Source organism: Palaemon carinicauda, chromosome 2 (assembly GCF_036898095.1).
Source record: "Palaemon carinicauda isolate YSFRI2023 chromosome 2, ASM3689809v2, whole genome shotgun sequence".
Taxonomy (NCBI): domain Eukaryota; kingdom Metazoa; phylum Arthropoda; class Malacostraca; order Decapoda; family Palaemonidae; genus Palaemon; species Palaemon carinicauda.
The window spans coordinates 43,621,268-43,639,446 of NC_090726.1; the positions used below are offsets into that span (position 1 = coordinate 43,621,268).

The 18,179-nt window shown below is 40.3% G+C and overlaps 2 protein-coding genes across 4 annotated transcripts in view; one reads left to right on the forward strand and one right to left on the reverse strand.

Moving 5' to 3' along the window:
* The window catches only part of LPCAT (lysophosphatidylcholine acyltransferase), a 107,299-nt gene that overhangs the window by 8,865 nt on the left and 80,255 nt on the right, over positions 1 to 18,179 (reverse strand). For all 3 annotated transcript variants that reach the window (XM_068355014.1, XM_068355022.1, XM_068355027.1), the window contains 4 exons: positions 5,700 to 5,854; positions 3,721 to 3,858; positions 1,988 to 2,113; positions 231 to 384 (listed from right to left, as the gene is read on the reverse strand). In XM_068355014.1, the coding sequence (XP_068211115.1) occupies positions 231 to 384; positions 1,988 to 2,113; positions 3,721 to 3,858; positions 5,700 to 5,854 (573 nt within the window). The remainder of the gene's footprint in view (positions 1 to 230; positions 385 to 1,987; positions 2,114 to 3,720; positions 3,859 to 5,699; positions 5,855 to 18,179) is intronic.
* On the forward strand, positions 13,549 to 16,237 carry LOC137624348 (uncharacterized abhydrolase domain-containing protein DDB_G0269086-like). Its single transcript, XM_068355038.1, has 2 exons — positions 13,549 to 15,407; positions 15,935 to 16,237. The coding sequence occupies exons 1-2, from the start codon at positions 14,540 to 14,542 to the stop codon at positions 15,946 to 15,948; spliced, it is 882 nt and encodes a 293-aa protein (XP_068211139.1). The 5' UTR covers positions 13,549 to 14,539; the 3' UTR covers positions 15,949 to 16,237.

An 18,179-nucleotide genomic window follows, 5' to 3' on the forward strand; every position in this document is an offset into this window, starting at 1 on the left:
ACAATAAAAGAAACTGTTTTCATTAAAAAAAAAATTTGAAATATGAAATATGGATGTTCTATCCAAAAGTTTAATAATCTGAATCTCTAAAATTCCAAGCAGGGGTCATGAGTCGCACCCCTTAAACGAAACAAAGAGCTGAACAGACACGACCTTAAAGACTTAGGTTATCCCTCAAAACCCAAAAGGTTTCAAGTTAGTTTAATGGAAGAATACTTCCCTGTTCTTACCTTATCATATAATTTGAAAAGATCGATCAATGCGGGCTCAGACTCGGGAATACCAAGATACTTGGCAAAGTCTTTAAGAGTAATCTGGCCGTTGCTGATTGCAATGTCAGCATATTGACTCAGGAGTTCCTCCTCAACATTCTTTAAATTTAGCCTGAAATGAAATATGAAATGCTACCATGAAATATAAGGCAAGAGAACCTTACAAACAATTATGATTTTTCAGTTTGAAAATAAAAAGAAATGTAGATAGCCTTTGAGAAATAAGAACACTTAATTTAAGTACAGTACAGATAAGTTTAACACGTAACTAGGTAATATTTAAACAAAACAAAGCAATAAATGACTTGCTGATATTCTTGTAAAGATTATGTTTTCATAAATTCTTAAATGGGTTCCAAACACAATTTACAATTATAATATCTATTCTCATAACACCCATTTAGTGTGAAAGAATAAAAGCACTTAGGTACTCGGCTTCATTTTGCACAAAGTGTAAACAATCATGTGCTACTTAAAATTTTCAAATTAATTTACATATTTTTACTTCATTATGTGTATAGACTCTATTAATTGTACACAGGTATTTCTCAAAGGTGCATTGATTTATAAACTATAGATAATCAGATGATAACAATAATATTCAAAAGTAAGAGAGCACAAAACAAGACCAATTTTCTGCACTTTTAAATATGGATTAAAGCACCATAAGTCATTCAAGAAGGAAAATTAACAGACTGTTCTATTATTGTCTTTTGACCACCCGTAAAGGCTAAACACTGTATTATATGTACCCTATCTGTATTCCAAAGCCCAAAGTTTAGAGGTTTATACAATAAAAATACAATTCCACAAATACATATATAAAATTAGCCTGCAATCTAATTTGAAATGGTTTACGAGTTTATTTCTTCAAAGGAGTTTCACAAATACTCAAGCTTCTCATGAACCTAAATTTCATTTTTGCATTTAGTTTTAACTTTTTAAGTTTTTTAGTATGCTTTTCAAAGCATCATCATAATCTCCCCATTATCACGTTCTAAAATATCTACCTTTCACAACTAATCGTACATTTTCACATTCACCATCTTGCATGTTCTGCCCTTAAGAATTTTAGGAAGCCTGGACTCCAAGGCTATAATCAACCATCCATTTGTCTGAAGATCGTATTATCTGTACTTCCACCCTCCCAGAGGTTACCATCAATATGCATCACTGCATGCGTACAATACCGTACTCCAACGCCTATAGTGAAATTTCAAATCACCAGAAAGACTCATATGCAAGGACTATGACAGGTAGTTTTTTCTTAAAGAAAATATGCTTAGCTACCTCTAACTCATTTCTAAGAATTCCTGTTACTGTACTTGTTAATTTTGATGAAGCCTCAAATTTCCTTGCCTTATCAATAAACCTAGCTTTCCTTATTTAACAAAGAAAATAGGAAATGAATGGCGAGCGATTGTGACGCAGTTCCAATAGGCCCGCTTCCTCCTCGCCCTGGTGACCGCTGAGGTAGCGGCAGTAGAAAAGTCAGCATTTGCGGTGGATAATGGGGGAGGGTGAACTGTGGCACCATAGCAGTACCAACCAAACGTAACTGAATCCCTCGTAAGGCAGGGAGGAACCGAGATAAAGAAAATCCTCTTTTATTCTATTTTTATGTCGACTACCCCCAAAATTGGGAAGTGCCATGGTAGATAGATAGACAGATAGACAAGGAAAATTATATCACAATCTCATCCCTTACAACATACCCAAGACGATGTCGCAGCTTTTGGAATTCTATGAGACCAGTCTGATACGGCAAATTCTTGAGTTTCGCCTTTTGCATCAGCCGACAATCGTCGTAAGTGTAATCGGCAACTGGCACTCCTAAGGCACTGAAAAAACAAATGAAACAAAGTTAAGTTTTGAATAGAGTGATGCTTACATGAAAATTCTAAACCATTCAAATATATTTCACCATGTAAGATCGCCAAGCTATTGGCTATACCTAACGAGACATATTACAGAATTCCCCCGAAAATAAAGTTACAGTAATTTCTTGAAACTTCTACTAAAAACTGTACTACGCTACTTATAACTAATTATTAGCTGTTAAAATTAATTGCACTCTCATATGTTACCATCTATTTACTAGATTCTCAAATACTTCCCTCTACTATCCTATCATCTAAAGCCTGGCAGAATTAATAATCCTTCGGTAATTTGACAGAATGTCCCATAGATCCTTATTCCCTTTTAACAAATCAAAACATGTTCTTACTGTATCAACCAACAGATTTTCCAAAAACGGTCCTTTTTTGTTTGCAACGAATCAAAGTATAATTTAAATAATGCACCAAACCTTCCCTATTCCTACCACAGTACATTCCTTTTGAAAAATCTTAACCCTTTTATCCCCAATGGACGTACTGGTACGTTTCACAAAACTCATCCCTTTACCCCCATGGAAGTACCGGTACGTCCTTGCAAAAAACTGCTATTTACATTTTTTATTGCATATTTTTGATAACTTTATAAGAAACTTCAGGCATTTTACAAAATAATGAGACCAATCTGACATCTCTAGGACGGAAATTAAGGCTGTTAGAGCAATCTAAAAAAAATATATTGCAAAATGTGCTTGAAAAAAAAACCCCTAGGGGTTAAGGGTTGAAAAGTTCCAAATAGCTTGGGGGTAAAAGGGTTAACTTCTACACTAAAGATTTTCCAAATTTTACCATTAGAATTCTTCAATTTCTCATAGGAACAAAATAGATTTTTGGAAAACTTACATTTCTGTCTATCATCACAGGTTGAGAAATTAAATCCTCCTATGAATCCTTTCTAAAATACTTTTTTCTACTCAAACATACATTGGCAAGGGTTTATAAAGCTTCGTTTTAACTAGCTACATTAATCAACAATTCTTTCTCAGATTATATACTTTCAGTTCAGGTAAATTAGATTTATGGATGACCATTTCTCCTTTGCCACTAACATTGTGCTAATTTTATGTTGGGGGCTCAAGTTTCACTTTGGGTAGAAAACAAATTAAAAGTTGGATTAACACAGATTACTGGCCTACAAGCTTTTATGTATAATGCATACACAGTAATTTGTTGTCAATATAAAATAGAATAATATAAGTAGTTAATCATAATAACTGTTCTTAAAATATTTTACTTTAACTTTTTTTCCTTTCCTCACTGGGTTATTTTCTCTGTTGGGGCCACTGGGCTTATAGCATCCTGCTTTTCCAACTAGGGTTGCAGTTTAGCAAGTAATAATAATAATAATAATAATAATAATAATAAATCCAGATGAATGAAAAGCCATGGAAACTACAATGACTTTACTTTATTCTCAATATGATGGTAAACGAGGTCTTAAAGCAAATAAACAAAACTTAATTCCTATTCAAACAGAACAAAACTTGCTTCTCAAGATTACTTACCTCTAACAAGTGAAACTTGAAAATACTGGCAAGAGATACAGTACTTACTCAGCCATTACTTGCCGAACATTATTAGCAAAGAGCTTCGCATCCATTTTCTCCTCTTCGTTTGGAGTGTACACCGGTAAGTATTCCAGCTCAACATAATTGTGGAATTGGCATAGGGTGACCCAAAGCATCTTTAACCTATAAGAAAATAATTTATCTGTAGAAATCTTTACTTTATAATGCTTGTGAAAACCTATACAGTATTCAAATTCTTATTTTTTCATTGGGTTCAGAGTTATACATACGGTAAGTTAATCTTGCTGAGCAAAACAGCCCAGTATTGTATTTACAAATTGTGTCAATTCAATTAGAATCATAAAAGTTAAGCTCAAACTAATACTTTACACTTTACACTTTATTTATTCTTATGTACATTCATACAGTAAGAAGCCAATAGGGGTTTTTCCCTGCTATGGCATATATAACTACAAGTAACATTTTGACATTATTAAAATAACATTTGATAAAAGGACTACATTTCTTATCTCAAAATAGACTTTGCAATAAATACTTGAAGTTATTTTCTATTTGAAACAGCAACTACAAATATAAACATTAAAGCAGAGAAACAAACATGGCTAAGTTGATAAAAATTTAAAACATACTGTAGATAAAAAGCAATGATAATTTGACGAAGAAGTCAGATACTTGAAAATAACTTCCTTCATCACTGCCTAACGGCTAACACAATACACGATACACCTACCTTTGACATAGAATCACACATTACCCAATTTATTGTTAAGTTATACATTTCTCTTTTTAAAATAAAGGAAAAGTAACTACTAGTTCTGTCCTCCACACTTTGCATCATAACGAACTAATTTAATTTGTATAATAAAACATCCATTTCCAAATACCATTGCAATGCAACATCAATGAAATTATGGGTCCCAGTTTTTGGATCCTGTTTTCACTGGTGTAGTACAGGTAGTGTGAAATAGGCTCGAGTTACTTGGCTTAAATAGATTACATGTGAAATTACATAAGAAAATCAAGTATCCTTTTACCCCAAAGGACGTACTGGTACATTACACAAAACTCATCCCTTTACCCCCATGGACGTACCGGTACGTCCTTGCAAAAAACTGCTATTTACATTTTTTTTTTCGCATATTTTTTATAATTTTTTTTGAGAAACTTCAGGCATTTTCCAAGAGAAAGAGCCCAACCTGACCTCTCTATGACAAAAATTAAGGCTGTTAGAGCAATTTTAAAAAAATATACTGCGAAATGTGTTTGAAAAAAAATAACCCCGGGGGTTAAGGGTTGGAAAGTTCCAAATAGCCTGGGGGTAAAAGGCTTAAGTTTCTATCATAAACAAATAATTTAGGTAACTAATCAGAATTAGGTAAGGAATGATGCCAAATAAAAGAAAAAAAAAAACAGAAAAATTAGATTAAATTATTCTTCTCTTGCTTGAGGGTATACTCAGTCACACTATTCTATCTTATTCCTCTTCCTCTTGTCTTTTGAATTTTTTATCTTGATTGCGGGTATTGTACTCTCAGGCACATTGTTCGATCTTATTACTCTTCCCTTTTTTTATAGCCTATATATGAAAGACCTATGTTAATATTGTTACAGTTCTTAAAAATTTTATTTTGATTGCTTATTACTTCTCTTGTAGCTTATTAATTTCCTTACTTCCTTTCCTCACTGGGCTATTTTTCCCTGTTGGAGCCCTTGAGCTTATATTCTAATTATTCACTACTGCTCTTGTAACGTATTAATTTCCTTGCTTCCTTTCCTCACTGGAATATTTTCCCCTGTTAGAGCTCTTGAGCTTATAGCATCCTGCTTTTCCAACTAGGGTTGCAGCTTACCTAGTACAGTAATAATAATAATAATAATAATAATAATAATAATAATAATAATAATTATACTGCACATTGTATACAACATCTGAAAATTAAGAAATGAATTAATTCACAAGATCTACTAAATACTAAAATAAAAATGAACTTCCTTTCACTTACGCTCCAGGCCCATCCCAAGTCCAAGTAAAGGAGTCGGTGTTATTATTATACCGAATAATGACGGGCTGGACGGGTACACCGGGATAAAACGCACCAGGTTTGAAAGTAATCAGGCAGGATCGATTCGTACAAGTACCTTCTGGAAATATCATTACCTGGAAACAAGAACATAATTTCATTAAAATGATATTTTAATTATAAAACAAATTTTTGAATATACTTACCCGGTGAATATATAATAGCCGACGTCTCCGGCGGCTTGACAGAAAAACACAAAAACTCGCGAGCGATCGCTATGAAGGTTGCGGGTGTGCCCACCAGCGCCAACTATCGGCCAGATACCGCATACAGTATACATGTAAACAGCTCCAGTTCTTCTCATCCCGCTGGGTCTCTATCGGGGAGGAAGGGGGGGCCTTTAATTTATATATTCACCGGGTAAGTATATTCAAAAATTTATTTTATAATTAAAATATCATTTTTAAATATTTAACTTAGCCGGTGAATATATAATAGCTGATTCACACCCATGGTGGTGGGTAGAGACCAGAATTAATAAAGTTTACAGCGTATATGCTTAGAGTTTTTGACAGTTATATCATAACAAAACCCAAATATATATATAGGTACCTGGTAAGGAAGTTGACTTAGACGATTACTCTGCCTTGTTAGTCTGTCTTCCTCACGAAGCCCAGCGATCCTCTTAGGATGCTGAAAGACTCCCAGGAGCTGAAGTATCAAGGGCTGCAACCCATACAACACGACCTCATCAAACCCCTAATCTGGGCGCTCTCAAGAAATGACATTTGACCACCCGCCAAATCAACCAGGATGCGAAAGGCTTCTTAGCCTTCCGTACAACCCAAAAACAAGATTAAAAACATTTCAAGAGACAGATTAAAAGGATATTGGAATTAAGGGAATGTAGTGGTAGAACCCTCACCCACTACTGCACTCGCTGCAACGAATGGACCCAGTGTGTAGCAGTCCTCGTAAAGAGTCTGGACATCTTTTAAGTAAAATGACGCGAATACCGACTTGCTTCTCCAAAAGGTCGCGTCCATAATACTTTGCAGAGATCTATTTTGCTTAAAGGCCACGGAAGTTGCTATAGCTCTTACTTCGTGCGTCTTAACCTTAAGCAAACATCGGTCTTTTTCATTCAAGTGAGAATGAGCCTCTCGGATTAAAAATCTGATAAAATATGACAAAGCATTCTTTGACATAGGCAATGATGGTTTCTTAACTGAGCACCATAAGGCCTCAGATCCACCTCGTAAGGACTTAGTACGAGCTAAGTAGAACTTAAGAGCTCTAACTGGACACAGCACTCTTTCAAGTTCGTTGCCTACGATCTCTGACAGGCAAGGTATATCAAAAGACTTAGGCCAAGGAAGAGAAGGCAGTTCATTTTTGGCCAGGAAACCAAGTTGAAGTGAACATGTGGCTTTCTCTGTAGAAAAGCCGATGTTCTTACTGAAGGCATGAATTTCACTGACCCTTTTAGCCGAAGCCAAGCACACTAGGAAAAGCGTCTTGAGGGTGAGATCCTTCAGGGAGGCTGAATGTAATGGCTCAAACCTGTCTGACATCAGGAACCTTAGGACCACGTCTAAGTTCCATCCAGGAGTTGCCATACGACGTTCCTTAGAGGTCTCGAAAGACTTAAGGAGATCTTGGAGATCTTTATTGTTGGAAAGATCTAAGCCTCTATGTCGAAAGACCGAAGCCAACATGCTCTTGTAGCCCTTAATAGTGGGAGCTGAGAGGGAGCGAACATTTCTCAGATGTAAAAGAAAATCTGCGATTTGGGCTACAGAGGTACTGGAAGAGGACACAGATGCTGACTTGCACCAGTCTCGAAAGACTTCCCACTTCGACTGGTATACTCTGATGGTAGAAGCTCTCCTAGCTCTTGCAATCGCACTGGCTGCCTCCTTCGAAAAGCCTCGAGCTCTTGAGAGTCTTTCGATAGTCTGAAGGCAGTCAGACGAAGCGCGGGGAGGCTTTGATGAACATTCTTTACGTGGGGCTGACGTAAGAGATCTACCCTTAGAGGAAGACTTCTTGGAATGTCTACCAGCCATTGAAGTACCTCGGTGAACCACTCTCTCGCGGGCCAGAGGGGAGCAACCAACGTCAACCTTGTCCCTTCGTGAGAGGCGAACTTCTGCAGTACCTTGTTGACTATCTTGAATGGTGGGAATGCATATAAGTCCAGATGAGACCAATCCAGTAGAAACGCGTCTATGTGGATCGCCTCTGGATCTGGGACTGGTGAGCAATAGATCGGTAACCTTTTGGTCAACGAGGTGGCAAAGAGGTCTATGGTGGGTTGACCCCAAGTCGCCCAAAGACTCTTGCACACGTCCTTGTGGAGGGTCCATTCCGTGGGTATCACCTGACCCCTCCGACTGAGACAGTCTGCCAAGACGTTCAAGTCCCCCTGGATGAATCTCGTCAACAGGGAGATGCCTCGATTTCTTGACCATATGAGAAGGTCCCTTGCGATCTCGTACAGCGTGTGGGAGTGTGTGCCTCCTTGCTTGGAGATGTACGCCAAAGCTGTGGTGTTGTCTGAGTTGACCTCTACCACTTTGTTTCGAAGAATGCTTTCGAATTTCATCAAGGCCAAGTGGACTGCTAATAGCTCCTTGCCGTTGATGTGCATGCTCTTCTGACTTGAGGTCCATAGACCAGAGCATTCCCGACCGTCCAGGGTCCCACCCCAACCCAAATCCGACGCGTCTGAGAACAACACGTGGTTTGGGTTCTTGACTGCTAGGGATAGTCCCTCTCTCAGACTGATATTGCTGTCCCACCATTTCAGGCATGCCTTTACTGGTTCGGAGACTGGGATTGATAACGTCTCTAAAGTCTTGCCCTTGTTCCAGTGAGAGGCTAGATGGAACTGGAGAGGCCGAAGGTGTAGTCTCCCTAGCGAGACAAACTACTCCAGGGATGAGAGAGTCCCTACGAGACTCATCCAACTCCTGACTGAACAACGTTCTCTTTTCAGCATTAGTTGGACTTTGAGCAGGGCTTGTTCTATTCGGGTGGCAGACGGAAAAGCCCGAAAAACTGGACTGCGAATCTCCATCCCCAAATATAGAATAGTCTGGGATGGGATCAGTTGGGACTTTTCTAAGTTGACCAAAAGTCCCAACTCCTTGGCCAGACCCAACGTCCAATGTAGATCCTGCAGACAGCGATGACTGGACGATGCTCTGAGAAGCCAGTCGTCCAAGTACAGGGAGGCTCGGATTCCCGATAGATGGAGGAATTTTGCCACATTCCTCATGAGCCTCGTAAACACGAGAGGAGCAGGACTGAGGCCAAAGCACAGGGCTCGAAACTGGTACACCACATTCCTGTAAATAAACCACAGAAACGGTTGGGAATCCGGGTGTATAGGAATGTGGAAGTACGCATCTCGTAGGTCGAGAGAGACCATCCAGTCTCCCTCTCTGACCGCTGCTAAGACGGACTTCGTGGTCTCCATCGTGAATTTTGTTTTTGTAACAAAAACGTTGAGCGCACTGACGTCTAGCACCGGCCTCCAACCTCCTGTATGCTTTGGGACTAGGAAGAGACGGTTGTAAAACCCCGGTGATTGAAGGTCCGAGACTTTCACCACCGCTCCCTTCTCTAGCAACAGAGACACTTCTTGATTTAGGGCTTGTCTCTTTGACTCCTCTCGGTACCTGGGAGAGAGGTCTATGGGAGTTGTTACTAGAGGAGGTTTGCGTACAAACGGTATTTTGTACCCCTCTCTGAGCAACAGAACAGACTCTTGGTCTGCACCCCTCTTCTCCCAGGCCTGCCAGAAGCTCTTCAATCTGGCACCTACCGCTGTCTGAGGCTGTGGGCAGTCAGACTCTGCCACGGGAGGACTTGGCTCCTCTCTTCTTACCTCTCTTTCCCTCGGCACGAGAGCCTCCCCTGCTGGGAGCTCTGCCACGAAAGGGCGGGATAAATCTAGACGCAGGAGTCTCGATCCTGGGTCTCACAGCAAAGGATGAAGAAGGAGCCCCTTTGCGAGCAGAGGACGCCATCAGGTCATGGGTGTCCTTCTGCACAAGCGAAGCAGCTATATCCTTAACCAGCTGTTGTGGAAACAAGGCCGCTGATAAGGGAGCATAGAGCAGTTCCGATCTCTGACAGGGAGTAACTCCTGCCGAAAGGAAGGAGCAAAGGGTTTCTCTCTTCTTTAAGACTCCCGACGTAAAGGTGGAGGCGAGCTCATTGGAGCCATCGCGGATGGCTTTATCCATACAGGACATGATAAGTAAGGAAACATCTTGGTCGGCAGACGAGATCTTCCTACTTAATGCTCCTAATGACCAGTCAAGAAAGTTAAACACTTCAAAGGCCCTGTATACGCCTTTAAGTAGATGGTCAAGGTCCGAGGAGGACCAACAAATCTTCGAGCGTCTCATGGCCAGGCGACGGGGAGAGTCTACGAGGCTTGAGAAGTCACCCTGGGCAGAGGCAGGGACTCCCAAGCCGAGAACTTCTCCCGTGTCATACCAGACGCTCGATCTAGAAGCAAGCTTAGAAGGAGGGAAGGCAAAGGCCGTCTTCCCCAAACTCCTCCTGGTATCCAACCAGTCGCCTAGAAGACGTAAAGCCCTCTTAGAAGAGCGAGAAGGCACTAGCTTAGTAAAGGCTGGCTTGGTAGCAGCTAAGCCTAGAGCAAACTCAGACGGAGGCGAACGAGGAGCAACAGCAACAAAGTGATCTGGAAAAAGATCCTTGAAAATCATCATGATCTTCTTAAAATCCATCGAAGGAGGAACAGCCTTAGGTTCATCTACATCTGAAGGATTATCATCGGGCTGAGGATCAGCAACGTCCTCATCTGAAGGAGCTTCGTCCGACAACTGATGAGACTCAAGCAAGGGAGAGACCTGCCTTGGTGGCAATGCTTGACAAGCAGAGTCCACACGCACCGGAGCATCAGTAGCAGTCCAGGACGCTACGTCATGTAACTGCTTAACAGACTGACTAGCAACAACAACAGGAGCGGGAGGACGCTCGACGTCAACTCGAGACTGCCTTGACTGCCTAGACTGAGCAGTCAAAACAACTCTTGACTGCGGTGCTTGACGCTCAACGTCAAAACAAGTCAACTTCGCTGGTTGGCGAACGTCCTGAACGTCAACAAGAGCATGCGGCAGCGGCTGAACGTCCACAAGCGGCTGAAAGTCAACACGGGACTGCATCGAGTGAGGCTCTACAAAACGTGACTGACGTGACTTTGTAACGTCAACGTCAACAGGACGAGCAAAGGCTCGTTTGGGCGGCTGACGGCCAGGATCTCAATCAGCTAAGCGGTGAGGATCATCGTGAACCTTCTCAGCAGAATAGTCCTCCATAAGAGAGGCAAGCTTATTCTGCATGTCTTGCAGTACAACCCATTTAGGATCAACGGGAATGGGTGCGGTAAGAGACGAGGGTAACGTCTGTGACTGCAAAACATTGCCTACACTAAGACTCTCGGAGCCTGTGTTATGCTTCTGTTTAGGCGGCGAGCAGTCTTCCGATGACTGCACAGGGTCAGAGCTGTCCCAATGGCTACAACCAGGACGCTGGACCTGTCCTGAAGGGACTGACTTTCGCTTTAAGGGTCTCGAAACCTTGCTCCACGGTTTCTTACGCGAAAAGCCTTCGGATGACGAGGAGAAAACCGTCTCGCTCGTCTTATGGTAGGGGCGGTCTTGACGAGACACGCCTGAAACCATAGAGGGAACGTCTGTTCGTTGGTTAAAGCCTCTCGAACCCATAAGTCCTACGACATTACTTCTCCCTGGGGCTTGGGAGCTTGCAAGAGGCCTCGGACTAGGCGAACGACAGGCACGAACAGACGAACCCTCTGTCGCAACACTGATAACACTTTGCGCACTAATCACTTTCTCCCCACGATTTTCTAATGTGGCACTCTGACACTTTAACTCTTTTACGTCCGCCATGAGTTGATTACGGTCCGTAGTTAACGACTCAACTCTCTCGCCCAAAGCTTGAATGGCACGTAACATATCCCGCATTGATGGTTCCTGAGTGCTAGTAGAGGGTTCAGGCACAACTACTACTGGGGAAGGATTAGGTTCAAGGGCATGGGAGGAGGAAAATTCTAACGATCTAGAGGAACTTCTCCTCACCCTATCTCTCTCTAGCTTACGAGAATACTTGTCAAACTCAAGCCAATCGAATTCCGAAAGGCCCACGCACTCATCACACCGATCTCCTAATTGACAGGTTTTACCCCGACAATTAGAACACACAGTATGTGGGTCGAGAGAGGCCTTTGGAAGACGCTTATTACAATCCCTAGCATTACATTTACGAAATCTAGGAATTGGAGAAGGGTCAGCCATTTTGAAAAGTCAAAGAAAGTCCAAAAAACAATCCAAAGTCATCAACAATTAAATCTATCCAAAAAAGAGTTAAAGAGTTTAAGTTGAAGATAAAACACCTGCACTGCGAAAGCTCAAACCAAAAAGAAGTACTTCACCAAGACTGTTGAAAAACTCCAGGTTAACAGCGAGTAATGGAACAACTTGTCGATCAGACCGACAGAGAAGAACTGGAGCTGTTTACATGTATATGCGGTATCTGGCCGATAGTTGGCGCTGGTGGGCACACCCGCAACCTTCATAGCGATCGCTCGCGAGTTTTTGTGTTTTTCTGTCGAGCCGCCGGAGACGTCAGCTATTATATATTCACCGGCTAAGTTAAATATTTAAAATTAAAGACTTGTGGTTACTGTAGCAATTTGCAGTAAGCACCTTTCCGTTCTTCATCATTATGAGTTTAACCAGACCACTAGCTTAGTATTTTGCACTCTCATAGAATTGAAAATTGGATATTTGTAATATGTTAATTAGGAGTGTTGGTCAGTAATGATTATATCATAGAATTTGGTTTTGTGCATTATTCGCCATACACTATATCTATGGGTTCTACTGTACCAGCGAGGCCAATTCAAGGAACGGATAATATTTCAAGTACTGTAAATAAAAACACGACAAAGAAGGAACCCAAAAGGGTTTCACCGACAGGAGCAGGAGATAGAACAACAGCAGTAGCAGTAAATGTTGCTGGGAGGATTAATGATAACATTTCAAGTACAGTACATAAAAACTAGACAAAGAATGAACCCAAAATGGTTTCAGCAACAGGAGCAGGAGGTAGAACAGTAGCATGAAATGGCGCTGGAAGAATTTACAACAATGAGCTCGGGAACATAAAAACAGGAACATATGGAGACATTTTGAAAGTTCAGTAGTCCAGGAAGATGACTAAGGAATGTCAGAGTTGGACATATTGTAAAGTATGTGTTAGTATTCGCACATCAGATCGCACATCAGATCCCGGACAGGCCCCCAAACTACCGCCCATTGTAAAGGGGTAATTGTTTGCACAGTGGTTCGTCACATAATAGTTGGGGGCCTGTCCGGGATCTGATGTGCGATCTGATGTGCGATCTGATGTGCGATATGATTCATCAAATTTATATCAAGTGATTGAATCGTGAAAGAACAGTTCCAGTGATTATGAACAGTATCGAGTGTTGTGTTGTGGCGTACCAAGGATAAAGGACGACAGTAATAATTCCAAGGTAAGGTAGATGTCTCGTCTCCCTCTCATGAGACATTTATGTATAATATATGTCTGGGTAGTCATTTGGTTGTAAGAGGAACAAGTCACGCTTAATACGTATAGTTAAGACTTAGGTATGCTGATTGTCCAGCTTCTAAACCACCCTTATTAATTGAAGATGCCCCCAGTAGGTAGCTTTTAAAGTTTCGCCTACTCAAATCTCGTATCCCAGAGATTTCTCATAAAAAAAAATCTGAAGCCCTAAGATTTTGCCATTTCTTAAAATCGCCATTTAAAAGTGATATTTAGGAAATAAGTCAAATTTCATTATATGTGATTTATTAAATTAAGTTTCATTATAATATGTGAAATTTCCTCCATCTCTATTTCATTATAAAGTGATTTATTTTGTTATATAAATTTCTTAAGTGAAATTAGCCAATTTCCAATTTCGGAGATTTTCGTAATTCTAATCGTTATCTCTAGTCAGGAAATTAACTTATATATTGTTTGGTGTTAAAAGTACTATTTTGGTGTACAAATAACATTTACGTGTCGGTAAATGAATATTTAAATACTTGTGTTGAATTACTCCTGTTATATCTATTAAGCGCATACTACGTATTTTGTCCAGTTTGCGCATTATTCTGATAATCAATTACTTTAAACTAGGTGTTGACTATTAACTAGATACTTTATCATAACGAGAATAATATAGCATTTATATAAATTAAAATGTAACATTGTAAAGTTATCGTATTAAGCTGGTATAAATTAAAAGGAAATGTAAACTAGAACGTGCTAATTAGGTATGTTTAAAGTAAAAAATACCTTTGCGTTTTAAAGCCTTGTTTACCGATTCGGTAAAATTGTTGTAAAAGTTTGTGATGTTAAGCGTGTCGTTTGAGTAATTATGAAGTAGTTAGCCGCGTGCTCAAGATCTCGAGTATAAAAAAAAATAATTGTTCAGTCGTTAACTGTGAATAAAAGTTTTAATAGTATTATCGTAAGTTTCGCGAGACTTAATTTTGTATTTAAGCTATTTTTGTGTAAGGTGATCTAATCATATAATTTTGTAATTTTGTGATCTCTCGATCTTGTAATTTTGTGATCGCTATTTTGTATTTCTGTGATCGAAAGATTGTTATTTTGCGATCGTATGATCTTATACTTATTCTTGTAAAGTTTGGATATTTATTTTAGTTTGTACTTATCTTGCGCCACGGGCGACATTCAAAATGCCTTTCAACTTGCAACAATTTATTGTATCACCACGGGATCATGTGGAATCTCTCACAGTTGCCACAAAAACTGACCTAAAGAATCTAGCTCGCCATTATGATGTACAGGTTCCCGCAACTGCCGTAAAATGTGTAATTCTCAGTCATATTTTGAACTTCCTTGTAGATGAAGATATTGTTCCAGAAGAAGAATTGGCTGACGTTCGAGCTCTAACAGTTACCAATCCAAATGGTGACTTGGATAAACTAAGTCTACAGCTGGAGTTGGAAAAGATGAAGATGCAAGCCGCAACTGCAGCGGCAACTGCCGCAACTGCCGCCGCTGAGGTAGAAGAAAGGAAAGCCGCTGCTGCTGAACGAGCCGCAACTGCCGCTGCTGAGGTAGAAGAGAGGAAAGCCGCTGCTGCTGAAAGAGCCGCAACTGCCGCAACTCTGGTAGAACGAGAAAGAGCCGCTGCTGCTGAACGAGCCGCAACTGCCGCCGCTGAGTTAGAAGAGAGGAAAGCCGCTGCTGCTGAGCGCAAGGCTGCTGCCGCTGCTTCCCTAGAACGTATCAAGGTGGAAACTGCTTTGGAGCAACAAGAAAAAGCAAGTGAACAGAAAAACAACGCTCTCCGTGTTAGGCTGCAGATTGAGAGAGAAGCGGCCACAGTAACAGAACGGGATCTGGCATTTATAAGACTGAAAGAAAAGGAAGAAGGTAAGCTAATTCCCGAACCCTTTGATGTGGGCAAGGTGCAGAAATTGCTGCCCACATTTGAAGAACGGGAACCTGATAACTACTTTTCTGTGTTCGAAGACACAGCCAAGAATCTCAATTGGCCTCAGGACAAATGGTATTTGATCATCCGGAACTCATTTAAAGGTAAAGCATTATCTGTATGTGCCACTATGTTAGAGGAACATGATTATTTCATAATTAAACAGGCAATCCTTGATGCTTATTCTATTACTGCGGAAGGTTATAGGCAAATATTTCGTAATAGTCAGAAGCAAGTTCAGCAGACCTTTTTAGAATTTATGAATGGAAAGATTAAACAGTTTCAGAAGTGGGTAGACAAAGTAGATGTCAAAACTTTCGAGCAGTTGAAAGATTTAATAGTAATGGAGGAGTTCTTAAGGAAAATACCAGGTAGCATTAATGTGTATCTAAGAGAGCAGAATGAATCTGACCCTAAGAAAGCCGCTTTAAAGGCAGATGACTATGCTCTTATTCATAAAGTAGGTAAAATCCCATACAGAGAAATTAGACCTAAGGAAACTTGTACATACTGCAAACAAGAAGGACATCATATTTCAGAATGTCCTGATCCACATTGTGCAGCTTCATACTTAAAGAGAAAACCTAATCCCCCTCAATTCTCTCCTAAGCAAATGAATCTGCCCAAACAGGAACCAAAACCTAAGGTGGAGAAGAAAAAGACCTTCCATTGTGCATCACACGAGTCCCAAGCGTTTGCACCCTTCACTTGCTCAGGCAAAATAAATGGTAAACCTGTAACCATACTCAGAGACACTGGATCCTCTCAAACGATCGTCTCTCCTAAAGTAATACGACCTAAAGGTGAAACTCGCAGGTATGTTGCAGTTAATGACTTAACCAGTAAGTCTATGTTGCCTCTCATTAATGTAAACCTTCATTGTCCTTATTTCTCTGGAACTACTGAAGTAGCTGTAAATCCAGAACTGTTACCATGCAAGAATGTACAGTAGATGTAATCCTGGGTAATGACATAGCTAACTCTGTTGTCTTAACAAACTTAATAGCAGTGTCTCCAGGTGATGTTGTACAGGAGGAATGCTTAGCAGTGACACGAAGCAGAAAAAAGGACACCCCTACTGAATCATCATCAAACCCGTTGCCAGTCTCTGAACCTATGGATTTCAACGAGTTGATGAGTACATATAAGATCCAACCTGATTCCTTTAGCTATCAACAAAGGAAAGATGTCACTCTACAGCAGTGTTTCAACCAAGTGAAACCAAAGGATACCAACAAGTGTTCTTATTTTTATATTAATAATGATGTACTAATGAGAAAATTCAGGTCCAGCAAGAACAGTCATCTAGAAACCTGGAAGGATCTATTCCAGGTAGTTGTTCCTAAGGATATAAGACCTCTGATCCTAGAATTGTCTCACTCTGCTGACTCTCATCTTGGTATCACTAAAACATATGAACGCATCAGTCAAGACTTTTATTGGCCAAACATGAAGAATGACATTAAAGAGTACGTAAAAACATGTACAACATGTCAAAAAGTAAGTAGTCCTAATGTAAAAGTACCAGTTGCACCCTTAAAACCTATACTTGTGCCTAAAGAACCTTTCAGTAAGATCATAGTAGATTGTGTAGGCCCTTTGCCTAAGACAAAAAGGGGACATGAATACTTGCTTACGGCCTTATGCCCAACTACGCGTTATCCATTTGCAGTACCTTTAAGAAACATTTCAGCCAAGAACATCCTAAAGTCACTAGTGTCCATATTTACTGTTGTAGGATTTCCAACTGAACTACAATGTGATCAAGGAACCAATTTCATGAGTCATGCTTTTAAAACAGCTATGAAAGATTACCATATAACCCAAGTCTCATCCTCAGCTTACCATCCACAGACCAATGGAGCATTAGAACGCACTCACCAGACCATTAAAAATCTTCTCCGGAAATACATCCATAGTTCAGGTAACGAGTGGGATTGCGATTTGGAACTGATCATATACATCATACGAGGAGTTCGAAATCAGTCTACTGGTATGTCACCTTTTGAACTACTCTTCGGTCGACGGCCACGAACTATCCTCAGTTCAGTCAAAGAACGCATCCTGAAGTTGGGAGATAATGAGGTACCTCTTTCCCAATATATTTCAGAACTCAACAAGAAACTTTCAGATCTTCACTCCATTGCCAAAACTAACTTGATAACAGCTCAAGAGAAGATGAAGATTAACTATGATAAAAAGGCTAAAACCAGAAGTTTCAAAGTAGGAGATGCAGTGCTGCTATACCATCCGATTGCAGGCTCTCCCCTACGAGAGAAATACCAGGGACCTTATACCATCACTCAACGTATCTCGCCAACCAACTATATAATCGCCACTCCAGATAAGCGTAAGTCTACTCAATTAGTCCACATAAACCTCTTAAAGGCCTATTTGTCTCCCTCAACAGCTGAAAATAAAACGGTAATGATTACTAGTGCCATACCATACATAGATTGTCCTATGGATCAATTTACAGATGATCCAATAACTGCATCTTGGCAGGATTCTCAAAACTCAAAGATCTTGGAAAACTTATCAGACTATCTAAAACCCTTATCTGCATCAAAATATAAATCTTTAGTAGCTTTATTCCATGAATTTCCTAGTATAACTTCAGATAAACCAGGCAGATGCACCATGCTAGATCATGACATCAAACTACAACCAGGTGCTGCACCCATTAAACAAGCTTTCTATCGAACATCACAGAAGAAATTGGGTATCATGAAAGAAGAAGTGAACTACTTAGTAAGAGAAGGATTGGCAGAACCCAGTGCGTCACCATGGGCTTCCCCATGTCTCCTAGTAGGAAAGAAAAATGGTAAATTTCGTCTTTGTACCGATTACAGGAAGATTAATAATTTAACAATTAA

What these genes read in the sequence shown, in the direction of transcription:
- LOC137624348 (XM_068355038.1), top strand. Translation starts at nt 14,540, where the DNA reads ATGCCTTTCAACTTGCAACAATTTATTGTATCACCACGGGATCATGTG.